General features: G+C 38.9%; 1 protein-coding gene across 4 annotated transcripts in view; it reads left to right on the forward strand.

Moving 5' to 3' along the window:
- Positions 1–23495, forward strand: part of LOC114470393 (ADP-ribosylation factor-binding protein GGA3-like) — a 28563-nt gene that overhangs the window by 3237 nt on the left and 1831 nt on the right. The window contains exons 3-15 of one of the 4 annotated variants that reach the window (XM_028458581.1): positions 1057–1132; positions 6230–6292; positions 6871–6969; positions 7930–8053; positions 8257–8357; positions 9460–9540; positions 9631–9768; positions 13592–13799; positions 13908–14087; positions 14172–14230; positions 14301–14413; positions 21128–21282; positions 21376–21545. In XM_028458581.1, the coding sequence (XP_028314382.1) occupies positions 1057–1132; positions 6230–6292; positions 6871–6969; positions 7930–8053; positions 8257–8357; positions 9460–9540; positions 9631–9768; positions 13592–13799; positions 13908–14087; positions 14172–14230; positions 14301–14413; positions 21128–21282; positions 21376–21545 (1567 nt within the window). Of the gene's footprint in view, positions 1–1056; positions 1133–6203; positions 6293–6870; positions 6970–7929; positions 8054–8256; positions 8358–9459; positions 9541–9630; positions 9769–13591; positions 13800–13907; positions 14088–14171; positions 14231–14300; positions 14414–21127; positions 21283–21375; positions 21546–23495 lie in introns of all 4 variants that reach the window. The other 3 variants (XM_028458588.1, XM_028458604.1, XM_028458595.1) reach the window with 3 other exon arrangements.

The following is a 23495-nucleotide window of genomic DNA, read 5'->3' on the forward strand; positions in this document are numbered from 1 at the left end:
TGTTATGAGAGCCCAGATTGCTCTGATAGTGGCCTTCAGCTCTTCTGCATTGTTGGGTCTGGTGTCTCATATCTTCCTCCTCACAATACCCCATGGGTTTTCAATGGGGTTAAGGTCTGGTGAGTTTGCTGACCAATCAAGAACAGGGATACCGTGGTCCTTAAACCAGGTACTGGTAGCTTTGGCACTGTGTGCAGGTGCCAAGTCCTGTTGGAAAATGAGATTTGCATCTCCATAAAGTTGGTCAGCAGCAGGAAGCATGAAGTGCTCTAAAACTTCCTGGTAGACGGCTGCGTTGACCTTGGACCTAAGGAAATACAGTGGCCCAACACCAGCACATGACATGGCACCCCACACCATCACTGACTGTGGAAACTTTACACTGGACCTCAAGCAACATGGATTCTCTGCTTCTCCTCTCTTCCTCCAGACTCTGGGGCCTTGATTTCCAAAGGACATGCAAAATGTACTTTCATCAGAGAACATAACTATGGACCACTCAGCAGCAGTCCAGTCCTTTTTGTCTTTAGCCCAGACGAGACATTTCTGACGCTGTCTCTTGTTCGTGAGTGGAGCACTGACACCAGCTGTTGTCCACTCTTTGTGAATCTTCTTTACATTTTTGAATGGGTTTTGTTTCACAATCCTCTCCAGGTCATGGTTATCCCTGTTGCTGGTGCACATTTTTCTATCACACTTTTTACTTCCCTTTATCTCTCTATTGATGTGCTTGGACACAGAGCTCTAGCGATGACCTTTTGTGTCTTGCCCTCCTTGTGCAAGGTGTCAATGGTTGTGTTTTGGACAACTCTCAGGTCAGCAGTCTTCCCCATGATTGTGTAGCATACAGAAGTATACTGAGAGACCATTTAAAGGCCTTTGCAGGTGTTTTGAGTTAGAGTGGGGACCAGGTGTCTTCAATATTGAACCTCTCCACAATATTCTAATTTTCTGAGATAATTTTAGAATTACTGAAATAAATAGCATTTTTCATGATATTCTAATTATATGACCAGCACCTGTATTTTGATTTCAAGCATTATTCTCTGGTTCCAGGCCTCAGGTTGCCCTTCGTCTCCTTGCAAATAAAATCCAGTCCTCACAGGAGAGAGAGGCTCTGCAGGCTCTTACTGTAAGTAAAGCTGGCTACAAACATCATGGGAACAGAGAACTTTGTTCTGCTCACACATAGACATGCCCACTACCTGATTTTTGAGGGAACAAAAGACAATAACAGCAGGGTCAGTGTTTTACAGTTGATGGAGGAAAATCAATTCAATCAAAATTAAAGCTGCAAGCACCGTTGAACAGGACCTTGCAACCACACGCCTGTGTGGACGGGGTGCAGATACCCTTTTTTCAGCACCATAAATTGCTACAACACAGATGTGAACATGATCTGGTATATCAATTGTACCCTTTCAGCAAGACGTCAGAACTGTCTTGGAACATGAGCAGGTCTAAAAATCAAAAGAGATGTGTTTTGCTTTAAAAAAAAAAACTTAAAAGTTCTCTCATTTCCTGATCTCCAATTCCACATCGTGCATGTGCACATTGTGAGTCAAAAAAGATTATATCGCTCTGTGTCGGCATCAAAACCTACAATTGCAGAAATCTGGACTGAATCATAATATAATCTGATCGCTAGAGTGAACATGGGCTCGTCTGTAAACGGTCGCTTTTTCTGGTTCAATAAACGGGAAGAGATTCAAATTCTGATGTAGCTGGTTATGATTTACAGTCCGCATAAACAGGACTGAATCATTACATAACCTAACGAATTTTATATTTTGATAAGCGCATTGAGATGACTTTGTTGTAAATTGCGCTATACAAATAGTTGAATTGAATTTAATTGAATTTCATCTTGTTTGAGACGTCCTGACAATATGACAAGCTTAGAACACAATATAATTTAAAACACTATTTTCTTTTTTGAATGTGATAAGTAGTTGTGAAATTTGACAGCGAAAGAGCTAAAGACAACACAATTGGAAATGATTAATTATAGAGTCCTGTGAAATGTGATAAGTAGCATGTTCATTTTGTTAAATGCTACTTCATAGAAATAAATTTGCATGGAGTTTTTTGCCATGATTCTTCTTATAGATAACAGGAAATGTCCTGGTTTCCAAGTGGGAATAACGATGGCATCTCTCATGTGGACATCATTCTGAAGGGAAAGTTTCAAACTAAATGACCCAAGTAAAAACATGTCTTACGTTGATTAGGTATTGTTTTTAGGATATGTACATTTATTTATCTTCATTTTCGTTGTGCGTGGCTGTGTCTCCAGTATTCAAACCTACAACTTCTGAGGAAGACTGGAGACAAAGTCAAGCACGTGGTAACAAGAGATCACAAACATCAGAAGACTATCTGTGTCTGAAGACAAGAAAATTACCAACACAACATACTTTTTTTTTGTTTTTAAACACTGAAAGTGAAAAGTGATTCATATTATCAAGGACATGATTTACTTTGAAGCCAGTAAGGTGTGACATTCTTACAGGTAAACTTAAGAGCGGGTCACATGTTGTTGGAAACCGCCATTTCGGAACAACATAAAAGTCAGCCACAAATACGGTCTTTCACTGTGGAATATAATGAAGTCATAAACTCAGATGAGAAAAACCAATAATAAATAGTATTGACTAATTATTGTTTTTACCTTTTCACACACATAAACATCCATGGCTAATTCTAAAGTTAGCCCAGTTAGCGCTAGCCACCAAGCCTAACTACGATAACAATGCTAAGAAATACCCAAAGTTCCAAAAGTTATGTCTTTCCAATGAATATAACATTACAGGGCAATATAGAGATGCAACATTCTAATGAATAAAGACTGTTTCTGTTGTTTCAATAATGACGAAAAGTAGGTACGTCTCCACTCTCTACATTGACGCAAAAACCACAAAAAAACCCACTTCCGCTCCTTTTGTTTATCTTCTTTTTCTTTCGTTTTATGGCGGGTTGCAAACAGCTTTTAGGTGTATACCGCCACCTACCATTCCATTACTCACAGCGAAACGGGTCACGACAGTGGAGGGGACATCTCAGTGCAGGTCTGTCATGACAGTGCAGGTCTGCAACCTGACTCTTGTGTTGACAGCTGGCTTTGCAGCTTCCCAGTAGTGATTCAATAAGGTTGCCTTTTGACTAGCGAGCCGAGCATTCGACTTCTCCAAGGTTGATTAAATTTTGTGTAAACGTTCTGAAGCAGCCTCCTGCTTGCTTTTGAGATCATTCATTTCAAAAGTCTGAGTGTTGAGAGCCCTGCTCTATCCTTCAGAAATGATTGGCAAACTTCCCAAAATAGCTGCCGACGTAATACGGACTTTGCGATAGCTCAGAATGCTGCCAGCTCCAATCAGCAGCATGCCTGCTACCATAATTCAATCATGTAGATGTCTTCCATGGAAAGAATCGACAGACACACACTCGCCACTTGTTCCAAGGGTCGAGCGCATATCCAGCCGCAAACATACTGCTTGGACAGACGGGCTCACCACAACCCGTTCTTTTTGTTGAAAAAATTTGGTTGATTGCATTGAGAGACCAACTGATTAATTCCATTATTCCAGATTTGGATAGAGATGCAAAGAGAGGTTCCTACTAGATTCACAAGACCAGACAAAATAAAGCAGCAGCAAGGACATATTCAGGTGGGAGAGAGGGAGCAAAGAAAATGTTGTCGAGAAGCAGAAGGGAAGTGTTTTAGGTTTTTTCGCCAAGAAAACCAATAACCAGCAACTGAATTATTATCACTCGTCTACATTAATTTATTACAGTACTTAAGTAAATGTACTTTGTTCCTGTCTACCACTGTCCAAAAATGTATAAATGAGGACGAGGAGATGTGCACTAGTTTCATTTTGCAAACCGTGTATACCAGATTATGCTATACTAGAGCTGAAGATCTTGGCAAAGATCGTGTTTGAGTCAAGTTCACTCTTACTTCCTGTCATTTGGCACAGGCTCGGGCGCTGCTTGGTAAATCAGGTGATGTGTTTTGATTAGAGCCACAAAGATACAGAAATGGATTCTGAGTAGGTTATTCAAAGGCTGGCCTCTGACAAATGAATAAATGATGATTAAAAAATGTATTAACGACTCATTCTTTATTGGTTCACTAGCTCTGTGAATGACTCCAGCCAAATGGGCAAAGAACAGCTGAAAATTCTATCATTTTGATTTGACTCAGTTTGTTTTGACGCAGCGCTCCTTTTGATCCTTTGGAAACATCAGCTACAGAGCTGCTTAATACACTACAACTTCGATCATATAGGGTTGTATTTTCTCATGTGTGTAAGTCAGAAAAGCGGCACAGCGGCACTGTTTTTGGTTGCATGCTTTTCTCCCCCTGTACTTAAGTCAGTCACTACGTGCCTTGATCCCAGTTATACACTCTGGGTGGAGCGGCCCTGAAATGTGGGCGTTCCCATTCAAATCTGGCCTTACACATGCTTAAGTTCTTTTCCTCTTCTTCTTCTGAACCTGGAATAAGTGCAGATAAGGTGAAACATTATATTGCACTAGAAATTTGTACTTAGTTACAATTTAAACTGGACGCACTCATAATATTGCAGAAAACACTCCCACAAAGAATCTATCCAAAGTAACACTGTCACGGGGGTGGGTGGGGTAACGCGTACGCCAAAGGATTGATGATCTGCATTTCTAATATGTTCACATTTACCAGTTCTAGACGGGACAAAATGTGTTACATTTAATTATATTTTACCTGAGTTGTCCACTCCCCGTCCTGGGAGGATGGTGGGTGCAGCACCGCGGAGCTGATCAGCTGTGTGCCGCAGTGTGCGTGTCAGCTGCTGCTTGTTACAATGAAACTCTGACAAACGTCAGACTGATGTCCAACTATTTTATCAGTGTTTACAACGTAAAGCTACAGTTTGATCCACTACAAGAGTAACAAGTGAAACATTGATAACAGATAATGATGATGACGACTAATGCGTGCTGATCATTTCTGAATGCAGGAATGTAAGAAGTTAATACAATCAGGTTTTCCACACAAACAAACGTTAATCTGGCTTTAATATGAGGGGAAAAAAGAGAATTTAACTGTGGCTCTGATAGAAAAATGTGTCCGATCTTCACTATGCAGTAATCTGATTAAATCAACCTGTTATATTGTTTATCAAAGAAGGCGTTTCAAATTAAAGGTGCGCTTTATCATTTTCACAGATTTCAATTATATTTATGGCAGGGGTCCTTAGGGTTGGGGTTGGTGGCGGTGTGCGCTGGGTCCTCGGCTCCTTGGGGCTTTCTCAAGTATGTGTGTGGGGGCGGTGGCTGCCTCTCGCCCTGGGATCTCCGGGGTGTCTGGGGGGGCTACTCGGTCGTGGGCGGGTGGCCTGGGGCTCCTTGGCTCCCGTTGTTTCTGTCAGCCTGGCTGCATCTTCGGGCCCGGGCGCTTGAGTTTGCAGGAGAAGTTCTTGCACAAACATTGGTCATGGATGCATTGGCATGCCTTGGGCTGTGGGATAAGCTCGTACTGGGCTTAATCTTAGACACGTTGATCTCAAATACCAATTTTAGGTATAACCACTCACTCCTTCCCCATGTTCACGGCCACCATCATTATCATTAATCTGGGTGTTGTGTCACCAGCTTCATTTTCTCCACACTTGTCACCAGACAACTATAACGTCACATCTCACTCTCACTTTAAAACAGTCAACTCTTCTGCAACCCCTGCATTTCCTTCCCTGACTCCCTCTTCCCTGTTAACGTCCCTCTCACCTAGATGTAACGCTTCCCATTTTTCCTACCTTGACTCCCACTTCGCTTTTCCCTCCCCCCTCAACAAGGTGTAACACTGCCCTCTCTTTTGACATCCTCCCTTTAATAAAGTGTTTCTTACCCTTCTTTAGGGAGGGCTGTGATGGTCACATTATGCAATAAAATAAATTAATTTATTTAATTGCAGTACAAAACATGCATTGCTATATTAAAAAGATCTACGTCGTGTAGTGTTGACCTTTGACAGCATGTACAGACAAAGTGGGGAAAAAAAAAATGGGACCTGGACCGGAGAGGCGCGTAACTGCAGGCACGTAAAAAAATGCTTAAGTCTAGAATAGAGGATAGGGCCCATAGTGTGGCAGCAGATATGATATTCAGAAGTAAAAAGAACAGGTTGAAAGTCTGTGACTGCCTCACTTGCTTTTCCTCAGCACGTCACAGCCCCTTGTCCCTACAGGCAGCGCTCAGGGAAAACGTATGCAGCATCTGTCCTAAACATGATAAAAACCTGGGTATTCTGGTGAGTTTCCCTAAACATCCACACGTACCAGCTACTATTTGCTGCTTTCAATCTGCATTTGAGCCGTTTCTAACGTTTTGTGGTTTGTTTGGTTTTTTACTTTACTCTAGAATTCTAGCCTGATCTGCTATAGACTTGGTTTGCGTGTTCCAGGCAAACAAATCCTGGAGCAATTAAAATGCTCTAGAATTTGCCAGTGTGAACGCACCCAAACTGTGACTGTAGCAGGAAATAGGCTTTTTTTCTAAATGCTTCTTTTGGATTAAGTGTGTGGTTGATGCTTCATGCTCTGCATTTATTTATACAATCAATTCTGTGGAAAACAAAACGCTTTGTCTCAGCTTATCAAAGGCCATTTAAGTTAAAACTCTGTGACTAAATATTGCCACATGAAGAGTGTCAGTAACTGTTTAGGTCTGCGGTGTAAACTGGAGAAGCTTGTCACGGGGCTCTGTGCTTTACGTCATGTGACATCTCACAGTGTTTAACCACAAATGTGTGGGGGCAATCCCTTCCTGCACTTGCAGGAGAGCTTCATTGTTTCTTCATTATGTCTGTTGTTTCTTGGTGTTTTCTAGGTTCTTGAGGCATGTATGAATAACTGTGGAAAGAGGTTCCACTGCGAAGTTGCTAAGTTTCGATTTCTCAATGAGCTCATCAAACTCCTCACGCCAAAGGTACTGCATGTATGCAAGATGTTTGTAGATTGAAACATATTGGCTGTTTAGGAACTGTTTATGGAAATATTATCAATCGGTTTATTTATTATTCATGGTTTGTCTATTGCCATCATCAAGGACTAATTTACTGATCAATGCAATCATTCAATGCATTTGTATGTTAGTTTAAGTTGGTAAAAAGATAATATTAAAAAACCTGCAAAACAATTACAATACCAACAATGTTTTTCATTTTTTTAAAACAACTTTAAAGAAATGAAATACATTTGTCATCTGCAAAGCAATACACAGTACTTTTTATCTATTAAAGTGTAAAATGAGATGACTGAAAACAGTTAATATAAAAATACGTGATTGAATTTATTTGGTTTGTGTAATAATTGGAATTGTTTTCAACACTCATTTGAGTTTGATATTCATTTTGGCCTGAGGAAGAAATGAGTAGGTTGCTGGTTCAGACTCTTTTAGCGGGATGGATCGCTCTGCTGTGCTATTTATCTAGACGCTAAACAATATCAGTGATCGGGTTTTGGTAAAAGCTTCTGATAACTGTAGAGTTTTAATCAGTTATTCTATGAAAGTTTGGACAAACCTCTCTTTGTACTCATTCTGATTCATTCTGATCTGATAAATAAATCTAGTAGTGAATTTACGGTCTATGGGTATTGGTAGGTACCTTTATGTTCATGTACCATTATTTATACATGAAAAATATTTTTTGTAAATTAAGTATCTTAGAAATAATTTTTTTTTAAAAAACAGCATTTAATCATCATTTTTTGATGCCACAAACTATTTTGTTTTTACAGTTTGTTGATAATCTGTTGAAATGCTACACTGTTAGCCAGAGGGCAATGGCTGTGTTTTTCTCTTACCATCTTTTCACTCTTATTCCATTCAAATTGTAAAACCCAAAATGTTTTTGCATAAATTCTGACTGTATATGTCTCTGTGCAGTACTTTGGTGCCGTGACTGCACAGACAGTGAAAGACCGAGTGATTGAGGTCCTCTACGGCTGGACACTGTGGCTCAAAGATGAGCCCAAGATACATGAGGCCTACAGCATGCTTAAGAAACAAGGTTTGGACCAGAGGAGTCATAAATTAAACCAGTTTTTCTGCTGAGATGTTTTATCTTTGAACTTCTTTAGGTAGCTAAAGTAATTTGTTTGTCTTGAAAAGAACATCAACTGAGTTGTGATTCATGAACAACTATGGTAACAATAAATATCTCAGTTTCATTTTAAAGTAAACATACTCCATTTTTTTTGTTTTTCATTTGAGGTATTTTGAAGAAAACTCTTCCCCCATCAGACACTCTCGTAATGGCACCTCCAACCCAGAAAAATGCTGAGTCAGTTTTCAACCAGGAGGAGAAATCAAAGGTTCGTCTGTGTGGTGAATCCGTGTACCCTTCGTTCTTTGGTTATTCAGTTTTAAAACCAAATCAAAATAACAAATAAATGGTGTGGTTATTTAGTTTTACTGACTTAAAAACCAAAACAGAAATATAAAAAACCAGATGAGCAGCCTTTTTCTTTTTTAAAAAAAAATAAAAAATCTTGTTCTGTTTGTGCGATATTTGGATATTTAAGGGGAAATTATACGAGAATTGATGTCCGCTGCACCTCGTTTTCCTCCAAAGGTCCTGGACCATGTCTTCTCCTACATTAGGACTTTTGTTTTTAGGATTTATTTCAGCAGTTTTCTGGTCCTGCTAATGTTTTCATGCAGTCTGTGGATGTTTTAGCTCGTAAAAAGCAGGTCACGTTAATGTTTTGTTTTGCGTTATGGTCCAAATAGTATCTCGATAACCTGGTGACTAACTATCGACTCTGAGGCTGGTGTGAGGAACAATAGATGTTAGAATGATTTGACACTTTTGCAAAAACAATTACACAGCTTTTGTGAGGGCAGTAAAAATATTTATTTTGCACGTTAGAATAATGTGAGCCACTAACGACAGCCATCAACACACATGGAAATTGATCATAAGAAACAAGGAGCACCAGTAGATTCATTACACCACCTCTGGTTCCTTTAATCACATACCGTACCGTGTGTTTTTTGTAACATCCATTTTTTTGTTTTGATTTATTTATGTATTAATAATATTTCAGTTCACCAGTTCATTAGTAATGTGACTTATGCTTTGCTCTTTTTTGTCCAGTAGTAAAAGTCCCCACCCCTTGTCTTTTCGGCTGTGTGGTGAGATTAAAACATGAAGCTCTCATCCATAGGTTCTCTTAAATATCCAAATATTACACAAACAGAACAAGATTGAATTTTAAAACAGAAAAAAAGCTGCTTGTCTGGTTTTTGATATTTCTGTTTTGGTTTTAAGTCAGTAAAACATAACCACACCGTTTATTTGTTATTTTGATTTGGTTTTAAAACGTAATAACCAAAAAACGAAGGTTACACGGATTCTGGTGGCTTGCTTGTATCTGATTGCTTCTGCTGCCACTCACCTAAGTTTGTCATCAGCTTTTAGGCAGATTAATAAAAAGCACTCGTCCTGAAGACCTTGAATTGGCCAACAGGCTCATTAAAAGCACAATGAAAGAGGTGAGCTTGATGCTTTTAGAATCATTATACTCAAAATGTGACCCCACAGAAATAACGGCATCACTAGAACTTGCTGTGTGTGTTACTTAGGAGGAAGAAAAGGCTGAGAAAATATCAAAGCGGGAGTCCACCCTGAAGGAGGTGGAGAGTAGCACCACACAGCTCAAACAGCTCCTGGACCAGAACACTAAAATGGGAACCTCATTCCAAGCCACCAGTGACGTCAAGGTTGGTAACAAGGTTCATGAATGTGGTTTTCACTTTGGTATTGAATTTTTGAATACCAGAAAGATACACTGGACTGATGGAGACAAACTGAGCTGTTGGAATAACTTTTAATGGATAAACTTTGTCCTTTGGAGGTTAAGTGCTGTAGGACCCAGTTGCAGAGAGAGGAGGTTAGGCTGGAGTCAATTTATTAACAGACAAAAAAACAAGGAATAAAAAAGAATAAACTTGTAGAATAGTCCAGCCAAAGTGTCAAGGACGGTGATAGGGAAACAACATCAGAAGTCCTCTTTGCCTTTTTAGTGCTTTTATTTACAGTGTTTCTTTAAAAGCAACACGTGTTCTCCAAACTGACATGTCAAAGCACAATCATCTCTCCTTGGCCGGCACATGTTTGTAGCAGCATGGCCTCCCCTTCTCCCTCATCCAAACTCTCCTGGCTTTTAAAGCATGACTCATTAGATGAGTAGCTGCACTTGTTGGTGGATCACTTAATTCAAGGGACAAACACACACTTCCTTTAATTACAAAACAAGGAACCAAACTCTGAAATTTACATTAAATCATTTACACAACTAAATGACTTAAATAAAGAAATGATGTCAATATACTTGATAAATAATCCTTACAAGTTACCAAAGAAAATAACAATCAAATAAGAAAAATCCCCCCAGTTGGTATGGCCCAGAGATGTCTCTGGTGACATCACCAACTCAGACCATGCAGGGAATGATGATCCTGCTCAATAAACACAAACACATTTGGTTATACATGAAAAAACAAACGAATAGTTAATAAACAAAGACTAAATAAAGATGTTTAAATAAACTGTGTGTTGCTTTGAATTACTATGCTTTGATGTAAACTATAACTAAATGCTGACACAAACAAACCAGGGATAGTAAGTGTTTGCAAATGTTATAAAAGCAAAAGTAAGTTACAGCTAAATTAATAAAAATACAAAATAATATACTGTATGACAATAACTGACAATGGTGTGAATCCCTTCATCCACTTTGTCACAAAACTACAAAACTACAAGCAACAGGAACAGGACTCACGCCAAAAGGGTTGGAGACATCACAAAAACAATGATGCAACAGCTTCTCTCTATCAAAACACTATTTTTAGGGAGGACAATCAGGAGATGAAACACATCTAAGTGAAAACAGGATGGAGCCATATCACCAGTGTTGGGAATAACATTGTATAACGGTGCTACTAACGGCACTACCTTTTCGGTAATGGAGTAATTTAATTAATTACTCTCCCCATCGTTACAACGCCATTATCGTTACTCGGTTTAATGAAGTGCCACGGTGTCAGGCCCATCTCAGCTGTTTTCATCCTGCAGGCAGCAGCAGCAGGACAGTGGAGAGTGCATGGGAGAACAGTGGTGGTGATGATTGGCTTAAAAGTTGGGTGGGCAGAGTTTCTGCTCACGCAGTGTTGGTCGAGCCAATGAGAGCCAAACAGGAAAAAATATCACATCCCCTGCGCAAAGTAGTATCAAAACAAACATGGCGGCCGACACGGAGAAGACCTTTGCAGCTGTGCTCTACTTTGTTTTAAAAGACTTGGATATATTGTTGAAACCGTAACAAGAAGAGGCTTTAAAACCCTAAGTCTTTATCGTATTATATGCTGTTTTCGTCTGCTGGTTTTGTTTAGGGGAAAACGACTACGCTTTTTGCGCTATTGTTGTCAGATTAGCTCATTGTTTGATTGGTTTCTCTGCACAAGTTTGTCCCGCCCCGCTCAGCCACCAGAATTCAAATGGCCTGAGCGCTTCCAGACTAATCGTCTGTATGAATAATACGGAGATTAGGATAGATTCCAGGCTACATCTCTCCCGTCTTCTGATTTGATTGTTGTCACAGTCCACAAAAATTTATTCGTGACGAAAATATTTAGTCAACGAAATTCACACTGTTTGACACAATAGTACAAAATGTAGAAATAACTTCATAATTACATTACAGAGTAACTATTTACTTTTACAGCTTAGTAACTGAGTTACTAACTCAATTCCTTTTTTGGAGAAGTAATTTGTAATGGTAGCTAATTACTTTTTTAAAGTAAAATGCCCAACACTGCATAGCACATGCATACTTACAAGAAAGGGTGTTTTGACACAAGCAGAATCCTGGAATCACAGACAAGGAATATCTGAACAGACTAAGAATACAAGCACAAGAACCTAGACTAGAAACCAAATACAACAAATAGAACAGGGTTCTGCAACCTTTACTCTACAAGGAACCAAGAAATAACAATAAAACAATATCTTGCATCTTCAAATTCTTACGCATCTCTTTAGTTAATGTATTTGAAAGGCTACAAAAAGTAACTTGAAGTTTTATAACGCATAATCATGTGGTCAACACATGCTATCTGCTAATTTCTTGCCACACATAAAACATGCATATTTAACCTGCACATTGGCGGTTAAATGAATCTGTCCCCACACAATTAAAATCTCTATTTACTTCCAGAATAGTGTTTTTGTTGGTTTAGTTATCTTACCAGGGATTTAAAACTTAAGGTTAGCCACAGGTGCAGGAAAGGTCATGGTCTGTAGATGTTGCAGGAGGTGAAGTAGAAAGCTGGCCAAGTCATTGCACAGTTATTTATTTTTAGGTTAACAAATCGTCATATCATTATTGTATTTGTCATTAATCATTAATAGCCTATGTAAAAAATAACTCTTTCTTTCAATATTTTCTTTAAAGCTATAGGGAGCCATTGCAAAAGAGTCAAAGAGCCACATGAGGCTCCTGAGCCACAGGTTGCAGACCCCTGCACCAGAATAACTGAAAGAGCAACTTAAACAGGGTTTGAACTTGGGACCTCCTGATTCCAAGACTAACATCTAGGGATGTAACGATTAATCGTAAGGCAGTTAAAAATCGATTCATAGGTACATCGATACTGTGAAAATGAAATCGCTGTAGTTTTTTTAACCAGATTCTTTTGACAATGAAAAATAAAAGGAAAACAGTATAGTTTTTTATAGTTTTTTTCCCCCAAAAAATAAAGGAATATTTTTCAGTCATCATTTTTCTGCAGTCCCATTTTGTAAAATAAATCGTGAGAGAATCGTATCGTGAGCCCAGTATCGTGAATCGAATCGTATCGGGAGTTGAGTGAATCGTTACATCCCTACTAACATCCCACCATCCAAAAACATGACTGTTAGGTTCATTGGAGTCTCTAAATTGCCATTAGCAATGAATTTGTGAGTGTTTGTCTGTCAATGTGTTGCATCCTGAGATGGACTGGTGCCCTATCCAGGGTGTACCTCGCCTAATGCGCAATGAGAGCTGGAGATGGGCACCAGTGACCCCCCATGACCCTGAAAAAAGGGGTCAGAAAATGGATGGCTTGATGTGTTTAAGTAATAAAAACAGCATTGATGTTAATCTTGGCAACCATATTAGAATTTACTATACCATTTCAGACATTTGTATTTATTACATTTAAGAACTCGGCATTTCAAAATACCCTTGTGTACGTAATTTTAGTGCCATGGGTCATTGAACTCAAGTGTAAATTGTAAGTGACAGCTGATCAGTAAAGTTTAGCATGCAAAAAGACCACTTTTTCCAAAATGTCATACTTTCTGCTGGATGTCATTTTAGGCCATTTTTGTTACATATGTATCTTCTCTACTACTTTTGAATTACATCAATCAATTGACCTTGTGATTGCATTGAATCCAACTGGTCTTTACTACATGTATGTATACGTTGTACGATTCACAGTTGTGTTTAACTAAAGTTTATGTCTGTGATTAAAATCCAAGCCTACTGTTTCCCCTCAGGCCCTCTACGAACGCTGTGACCGTTTGCGGCCCAGTTTGTTCCGACTAGCAAGCGACACAATGGACGATGACATTGCTCTGGCACAGATCCTGGCAGCCAACGACGAGCTGACTCTGGTTGTTAACACATACAAAGAGCAAATGTTGAGGGGTCAGAATAATGGAGGAAGAGTCAGTAACGCACAGGAAAACTCCAGTAAAAACACCAGTAGGGATCATTTTGTTTACCTGGTTGTGTTCAGACCTCTGTGAGCTCATTGTCTGACCTCGTGTCCGACCCTGCTATGTGTTTAGACTAGTTATTTTGTCTGTGCAGCTTCCACAAGCTCCAGAGGGATTAAAAGCTACCACATCATCGACCTGTCTGCACTGGACTCTCCAGGGACTCATAAGAAAGCTGATTCTTTGCCAGTCTTTGATTCTTCTTCTCCTGTGTTCTTCTCTCATGTGGAAAGTCCCATTCTCCCTCAGACTGACCTGGGGTCAGACAGATCAGGTGCAACTCTACAATTTTTTAGTTTATTTTTGTAAAAGAAATGACTTTTTTATAATGTAAAAATGGGATGTGTGGTCCTTACAGAGTCCATTCCTAAACAGAATCAAGAGACTCCAAAGACCTATTATGAGGAACTGGTGCAGGTGAGACTTAAAAATTGAGGCTAACAATTTTACATGGAAGATTGTTTAACAGATAGTATTTTACTTTAAGCTCAACAAGGACCTTCAGTTTACGATGACTGAGCAGATCAGAGGGAAAGGCCCTTTGCTGAGAGCACGTGGATGTAAGGACAGCAGCACCTCATGCAATGGAACAAACTTTGGGTGAGATTGTTATTTGGAAGAAAAGGGAAAATAACAGAAAACCATTTTAATCCTGATTCACCTTTTAATGTTTTAGCATTTGTGGTGTCTCGGTTTTAGGGGTAGTAGTGCAACCTTGTTTTTTTGGCACCTACACTTTGCTGTTAACAATATTGTGACAACCCTTTAATCCCATCAATTGTCACAGGGGAATAGAATCAAGCTTGTTGGCATGCAAACAGCATCTACAACAACCTAACTGCAAAGGGATCAATAGCAGCAAACCTTTAAAATGATTAGGTAATATATCAGATTAGCTGAAAAATGTTGCTTAGAGATCTTGGACTTCCTAATGAAAACAGCTCATAATGTCACATTTAAGCCACCAGTAAAAAAAATAAGCTCTATAGATTAAGGAATAACTTGGTGAGGTGGAACGGGATTGTCAATACCACCTGAATGCTAAAAGTTGTAGACTGGTGTTGTGGGGTCACCAACAAATCTGTGATCTGACAAAATTGTGGCAAAGCCGGTGGTTATAGTCAACGTGTAAATAAGCCACCATTTCCTCTGGTCACAGATTTTGTCACACCTGTCTACGACTTGGGGCATAAATGGCAGCCACTGTCTTTCATGAACAAGCCATTTTTTTCTTCTCCTAGCTAGGACTGTGACGATATATTGATACGGCGATATTTTTTCGCACGATCGATTATTGATTTGCTCCCGCTAAGTATCAATTTTTTAATTTATTTAAATTATTATTTATTTTTTGGGGGGGGTGATTTAAAATTTATTTTATGATTTTCAAAACCTTTTCTGCTTTTTCACTAAAATGTGCAGGGAGGTCTTCACAGAAATTTTTGTCACTGTTTGTTGAAGGAACCAATATTTTGTTTACTGGAATATTGCACTATAATGGTGTCACTGGTAAGAAAGACCCTATTTTTTGTTTACAGAAAGCACTATTGGAGATACTTATTTACACTTATTTACAGAAATGTTACACTAAAATAGTGTCACTGTTCATTGGACACTTTTTCAATTTATTGTCTTTCAGAGATATAAAATAAAAATTGTATTTTTTCACTTAATCTTTTTTTTTCTTGTTATGTCATAGATTATCGTAGATTGATTTTTGACCAATATATCGATAATCGCAGTATTGTCATATCGTGAGATCATCGTTATCGTGAGCTTTGTATCGCGTATCGTGAGGTACCCAGAGATTCCACCTCTACGCTAGACAATGACTTTTAAGGCAAGGCAAGGCACATTTCATACATAACCCAATATAATGTGCTTTACATGTTTGAAAAGTGCAAAGGAAAACATTTATGGCGTCAATTTAGCGCCAAAAGCCCAAGTGCATAAAAACTGTCATTGCGCACAGTTAGACCACTTTCTGCGGGCGCGTGCGGTGCCTTTCTGCGCGTGCGTGCGCCGTCTCAGTCTGTGCTTTCGCTGTTACTTCTGTGATCTCTCCGCACGCAATGATGTTGAGTTTTGGCACTTTGGGGGCGGGCATTGCATAGCCGGTCCCTCCTTTCTGATTGGTCACTTTAAACGTCACTTGAAAAACGGTCAGAGCCAATCAGAGGTACAGAGGTCATCACAGTGGAAAGTTCAATAAGAGCTGAAAAAAAAAATCTATATTTTGAACCCATGTATTTATTCAGGCCTTCATGTAATCTACTGTTACATAACTTAGACATTATTCTTTTTTATTCCTATTTTGTTTTATCAACATTTTACTGTTGATAATCATTACATGCGTATATTCTATTTTTTATTATCATATCACTGTTTTACTATATATATACGTTTTTTTTTTTTAACTAATATTTAATTATTCTATGATTATTGATATTGCTTGTATTATATTTGATTATTTTAACTACCCAACATTTATTTTGGTCCTATATGAGGTTTTCTAAATCCATTTTTTTTTTTAACATCCTATATTTTGTCACTTCTACTTTGAATTTTATTTGATTTGTTTGAAAAGTGCAATGTAAATTAAAGTTTGATTGGTTTGCTGCTTGTCATGTTTGATTAAACCAGCCTCAACTACATTGGTTTAATTAAACATGACAAGCAGCTAACTAATCAAACTTTAATTTATATTGCACAAAGAAAAAAAAAAATACATTTAGAAAACATCAAATAAGACCAAAATAAATGTTTGGTTGTTAAAATAATAAAATATAATACAAGCAATAACAATAATCATAGAATAATTAAATAAAAAAGAACGTAATTATAGTAAAACAGTGATATTCCTTTTGAAATTTTAAATAAATCTGTTTTGAACTTTTTAGATATTTTGCTATCCTTGATGGAGATGTCCTTAGAACATTAAGACATTTAACAGGGTTTAAAATCAACAGTAAAAACATTAATTCAGTAACAAAATTATCAAAAACCTCCCTCTCAGTCAAGTAGAGGAAAAGAGAGCCGTTAACTTGGATTTAAAAATTTTGCAGCATAACAACTAAAAGCAGCATCACCATGTTTGCTGAGAACTCTGGGCTCCACTGTCTAACCTGTGTCCATAGATCTGAGAGATGTGCTTGGTTCAAACCTCACTGATCTCACTGATGGATTTTGGATCAAACCCATTCACAGATTTATACACCAGCTGCAGAACTTTAAGGGAGGAAGTTTTCACTCATTTAGCAGTATACCTTTTCTAAGCAGTCACACAACACCTCTATGGGACCATAGTCATCTAGGTTCAGTGATAAATATAGTTGTGTGTCATCTGCATAGCTCTGATAATCAACCTTACAGCTCTGTAGAATTTGACCTAAAGGAACCATATAAAGGCCGAACTGAAGAAGTCCAAGAACAGAGCCCTGAGGAACCCCACAACTATTTTGATAATCTAGTCATTGATTATTGAACCATTAATCGACTAATTGGATAATAAATTGTACAATTAATGTATTTTTTGGTCAGATTTTAAATTTAACTTGAGGTTGTTTAAGATATTTGTTAACTAACAATAATTAAAATAAAACTTCACTCAAAAAACAGTCTTTTAACACACAGCCGGTTAGCTTACACCTGATGAAAAAGATAGATGAAATTTTCTATATTCATACCCTTTTTTTCTGTAAACCAAGCACAACAAAACAAGTCAGGCACTCTTAATCAATCTGTAAATCAATCCCACAGATGGGACTTGTGACATTTGTACTGATTAATCTAATTAATGGGCCACAGGACTCCTGCTGGTGTTGCCGAGGAAGGTCCTCTGATAACTTTGTCTGCTCTGGCTGTTAGCGAGTTAGCTTTATCCTACCGGCTGCTTTGAAACGACGGTACAGTCGTTTCATTCCCATGTCCACAGTGTCCATTTACCTTTATGTTTGCATTTTAGTTTCCAGTTGAGTAATCTTTTGGAGAAGGTTGCTATATTCTGCTGTGCTAAGACAGTGCAAGCAAAGAAAAAGGGAGTAGATAATTACCTCAGAGGAGGAATCACGTGTTAAATGACAGTAACATGTCCCTTTTTCAGAATAACTTCTTCCTCTTTAGTATTTTCCTCTGTGTACTCAGCTCTGCTCTTTGCTGCTGCTGCTCAGCTCAGCTGCTGGAAGTTAAAGAAGTTAAAATAAAATAGAAAGTGTCTATTCATACGGTTGCCGTACAGACAACCCCGGTGCTATTGGTACGTTTACCAAAGTATAAGTATGTAGCATCTTAAGGTGCCTTCACACAGAACGCGACCGCAGCACTGCAGTAGCTTCCATCGCCCCCGATGTGTCGTTTGTACGTAGCAGTGCTTTTTGCAGGGTTTACCACTGACCACTAGAGGCCACTGTAGGCCTGTGCTTTGTTGGTGTCTGAGTTAGTCAGGAGGCATCAATGTTTTCTCCTGCTTCCCTCCTGCTAAGATGTGTTTGTGAGCTGTTCCACTTATTTCATGTGAGTTTGCTCATTTATATTTGTTCTCTATGTTCTTGTATATACTTTAGCTTTATATAAGAGTTATAAGCTTCTGCTTAGCTGCACTTTTGTATTCGCAGGGCTCATTTATCTCTGTCATCAAATAAACCATTTGATGTAGAGGAGTGTATTTATTCACTTTTTGGTCACTCCATCACTTCATCGCTCCGGTGACGCAATCATCAGGGAACTGTGTGTCTGTGTCTGCATGTGTGTGCGCGTGTGTTTAATTGATCTACTTACGGATATATTAAAGGATGAGTTCACTCAGAATGTGTTATGATCAGTAGTTACTGTGGTTTTCAAGAAGTTAACTACTTTAATTTTGCCCGATAAATTGAGGAAGCCGTGCAGCCTCCGCAGCAGCCGTTTGCACTGAATCGGGAGGGAACAGGAAGGGGCTGCAGCCTCCGCCCTCCAGACAGTGAAGGACGAGGGATTTGTTGCACAAAAGTTCAGATTTTTCAACTTTGAGTGATGAGATCGAGCGCGACCGCGTCGCTCAAATTACACGTCACGTCGCTTTAGGGGAGATAACTTGAGATTGTGTAATTTACATTGACTTTAATGTAATTGCGATGCTTCAGTCACTTCAGTCGCGTACGGTTTGAAAGCACCATATCCCCAATTTCTTCATGCAACTTCATGTTCATGTTTTACTGGTGCAGTTTTATCTCTTCTCTGTTGGCTGTTGCTAAAAAATGTGTCTATGACAAATCCAGAGTCCAACCTTCTTGTACTCCTTCGTTAGGATCACTGACCTGTTTATTTGTTTATTGTTGCGTTTATAACACATACATTTAACTACAACTTGTAATAACTACAAAACGTATCTTGAACCACTATTTATACTACAAAAAAAAAGCTATAAGAATTTTACATAAAGCACCACACAACGCACACACAAACGAATTATTCGAGAAGGCAAAATACCTAAAACTGCAAGAAATAATACACTACAACACATAAATACACGCATTTAGGGCTTCATCTAAAAAACTATCACATCAAATACAAAAACGTTTCACATACAATCAAAATTCCTACGACTTCAGACATAGGTCAAATCGAACGTTGGCAAACATAGTACTGTGTATAGAGCCATGAACCTCTGGAATAGCCTTGACGCAGAGACACAACAATCCGTAAATCTGAAAGGATTTAAGGAGAAAACACGGAGGATATTTCTACACGCATACAGGTCTCAAGTCAACTCTTCATCGAACTATACAGCGACGACATGGAACTCATCAACTGGTCATTGAGCACCATCGACAAAATCTTCACGATGAGGCAATTACTACAGCACGAACCAGGACACATACCCAAGTGGATATGTCATGGATGCACGAGGGAGAAGCCAGATGCTCTGTCTCTCCCCGCTGACAGTGGAAGATGTGGAGGACATCTATCTGCTAGGGGTCATGATCTTTGGCCTGCTAATGATGGGGGTATGTGTATGTGCATGTGCCTTTCTGATGCATCGTATGCTGAGGCGACTTTCCGAGGATATGAAGGTACTCTGAAAGAAGAAGAACTTTTCGTTTGGAGAGTTGGAGGAACGTAAATAACGACTGGAAAAGAAAGCTCGAGGAGATGCGGAGAAAAAGGACAGTGAGGAGGAGTAACAACAGGAACAATGACTGCAGACGAGAACACATCACATTAAAAAAAAAGAGACGTTAATGAAAACATGAAATTATGGTATGAAGAAGATGAGAATGTTTGACTAGGGAAGAAACGAGGTTTGATGTAAAATTATCTGTGTTCAAATCAGGGGACGGATCTGGATAAGCAAAATGCTTTTTTCCGTCGCCCTTTCCGGCATGCAAAAGGACAAAATAAATAAATAAATAAATAAATGATGTGATTTTGCTCTGAATGTCAAAGTGAATTTCTGTGATTGCAACCATGTCGGAAATGAACTGAATAAATAAAATAAATAAATAAATAAATGAAAAAATTTAACTGCGTTCTCGCGCGATTATATAAATATCGTGAGAACTGCTCTGTCTCGTGACGTCACAGTCGTTCAACCGGAGTGCACCTCAGTGCACTCAAAACGCAACCGGTGTGAATTACCAGACAGCGGACAGCGGTGAAAAACCGGATCGGTGCCGTGGCGCAGCGGAGACGTATCCAGTGGAAACCCCTGGTTAGGTTTAGGGCCAGGTTTAGGTTATAAACCTATGTTTATAACATGTAGATCTCAGAAGCTAAGCAGGTCTGGGCCTGGTTAGTAGGTGGATGGGAGACCACTGAGAATTCCAGGTGCCACAGTGGGGTGGCAGTTCACCTCAGCGGTATCTGTCATTGTGACCCTGGTCAAGTCACTTCATCCACATTGCCTAGTATGAATGTCGTGCGTGAGTAAGTTTTGGTGGTGGTCGGAGGGGCCGATGGCGCATTTTGGCAGCCTCGCCTCCGTCAGTCTGTCCCAGGGCAGCTGTGGCTACAATAGTAGTTTACCACCACTAAGTGTGGAGTATAGATAGCCACTGCCAATAAAATAAGCAGACTAACCCTCTAGAATTATACTGTATATGATCTTTTAATAGAGATTGAAATTAAAATGGACTACAAAGTAATGATTTTTGAAAGAACAATTGTGTGGCTCAAAGAAAAGTATATTGTTCAAACCTGAAAACAAAGTAATCGTCGGGGCATGGTTTAATCTGATTAAGAAAGAAATAGTAAAGAGTTTTTTGTTTGTCTTATCACAATCTCTAGTTTTTGTCATTTGCACTTAAGCTGAATTTACTGTGACTGATATTCTGTCAGGTCTCTGCCTCAAACCCAGCACGGCGTGGAGACATCATCAAAGTCAGAGAAACCATGCAGTAACCAGCGCGAGTCCTCAGTAAAACTGGAGCAGAGCTCATGTCATCCACATTTACTTCAACATGTCATTGTTCCAGTGGAAGCCATCAGATCCAGTGTGTCCTTATTTCAGCACCATTTTACCTTCATTATTTCATCCATGTTGATGAACTTGTTATTTATCATCTGACTTTTACTGCATCTGTCAGGTCAGCTGGAGCCCATCACATTATTTAATCACGCTGGCATTCACGTCTCGCTGCATTTTGCCAGAGACTGCCCACCTGGTCATCCAAACATCGCCGTGGTCGTCATGTCTGTAGTCAACACGTCGGCTTTTCATGTCAAAGACCTTCAGTTTCAAGTTGCTGTCCCAAAGGTAACAAACTCTCCATCTGTCTGAATTTCAGTTAGAAAATAATGTCAACGATGCAAGAAATTGAAAGAGCTTTTTCTCTGTTCAGATTCATCTCATCCAAATTATGCTTGTGGGGTGCTGGAATCTATTCAGGGCTACACCTTGGAAGCATTACTTACAGAGGGAACACCCAGAAATACCTTTACATGAGCACATGTACAATTATTTTATCTGAAATATTAGTTCACTGAACAGAAGTGTCGTACTGTGAGGAACTTAGGTTCATAACTTCATACTGCAGGGTTGGCTCTTCTATCAGTGAAAAACAGAAATAGAATAGTACTGCTGAATATTCACATTGATATTCTTATTGTCCAAAAGTAAGGTACTGAGCTTTTTTTTCTAAAAGTACTGAAACAAACTAAAGTCTCACCCCTCATAATGTACTTGGTTGAGCGGCTGTCATTTGGCCAGTTTAGGGTTCTTTGTGTCATAGGTTTGTTTGTTGTCTGTCTGCCTCTGGCCTTTCTACCTCATTCTCTGTTTACAGTCCCTTTACTGGGTTTGTGTGTGTGCAGCAAAAGGATTGTGTTTGCAAGAGGGCACCGCACATGTGCTCGTGGTTTTTGACGAGTTTTACTACAGTTTAATATGGATGCCTGGGTTTAAAACATTTAATCATGCACACAAACCTTGTTTAAAACAGGCTCCTAAAATGACTGGGAAATCAATTTTATTGTCTTAACAATGAATTGATATGGATATCCATGTACCCCTCCCAGTAGTGTACACAGCAATACATAAGTGCACTACTAGGAGGGATACATGGAAATTTGTGCATACTATTGGTTACAAATAAACTGTAAAGGACTTTGCTGTGTTTCCTTACTACTACAACTGATCATGGCTTTTCTGGGTTTAAAAACATATTTTAAAATTAGAAAATATGAGCCGACTAATTTAGTAACAAATCTGGATTATTTGTATTTGGATAAGTACACCCGTAGATTTTTTGCTGATGTTCATCTCGGCTTAATTTTGGGCGTTGCTCCTGGAACAGTTAAGACACACCCAGTCAACCGCCCATCGACTAACAAGACACCGGTGCACAAAGCTGGACAGACGGTGATAGAGACCGATGGAATTCACACACAATTATTACTCTCAAATAAGCCCAAGATCAGATGCTCTCATCCACTACCTAAAGTTGCTTAGACACTTTAAAGGTGGATTATTTAAGTTTTTTGGGTGTGTAATTTCATTTAAAATTCATAATAACTTTTCGGGATATTGTAATTCAGTGTTATGAGAGGACACTTGATCTCTTTGTCTTATCTTGGCTCTGTATTGAATCATTAGAAATACTGGAACGTGACGCTCTCTTTAGACCAATGAAGATTTTTTTACCAACCAAGTGGTCCATGAGCATTACTATTGGCTGCTCGACAAAAGTTGATGCACATTCATTGCTGTCAGTATTGAAGATGCAATGCAGGCATTTCAGCAGGAAAAGTCCCCAATGCGGCGTAAAGCACAATGGCTTACAGGTCGAAGAGAGCCAAAAAAAGTGAAGTAGAGTCTATTCTTTCAGAATCTGGTTTCAGATGTTAGATTGTCATAGTACAAAATATTCTGTGGTTCTTTAAAAATAAGAATGCTCTAAAATGGCTAGCAGTGAGGGGGGGGTTCTGTTCTGAAAATGGCTGGCAGCCAATGAGTTAAAGTGTAAGGACACCCCAAAAACACTTTTTTTCTGCTAAAAACAAATGTATTTCTGTAGTAGGTAGTGTTATTGATTGATTCTAGTCCAACTCTTGACATTTTGGTCAAATTATTTGAATTTGGTGTATTTTGTTGTTAAAATGGAAGACGGACGGACAGCATTATCTGCATCTGTATCTGTTAATCATATGAATTATCTGTATCTGTGCTCGGTGTGGGCGGGGCCTAACTAAAACGATTATTATTTTG

Source organism: Gouania willdenowi, chromosome 1 (assembly GCF_900634775.1).
Source record: "Gouania willdenowi chromosome 1, fGouWil2.1, whole genome shotgun sequence".
NCBI classification, from domain to species: Eukaryota; Metazoa; Chordata; class Actinopteri; order Blenniiformes; family Gobiesocidae; genus Gouania; species Gouania willdenowi.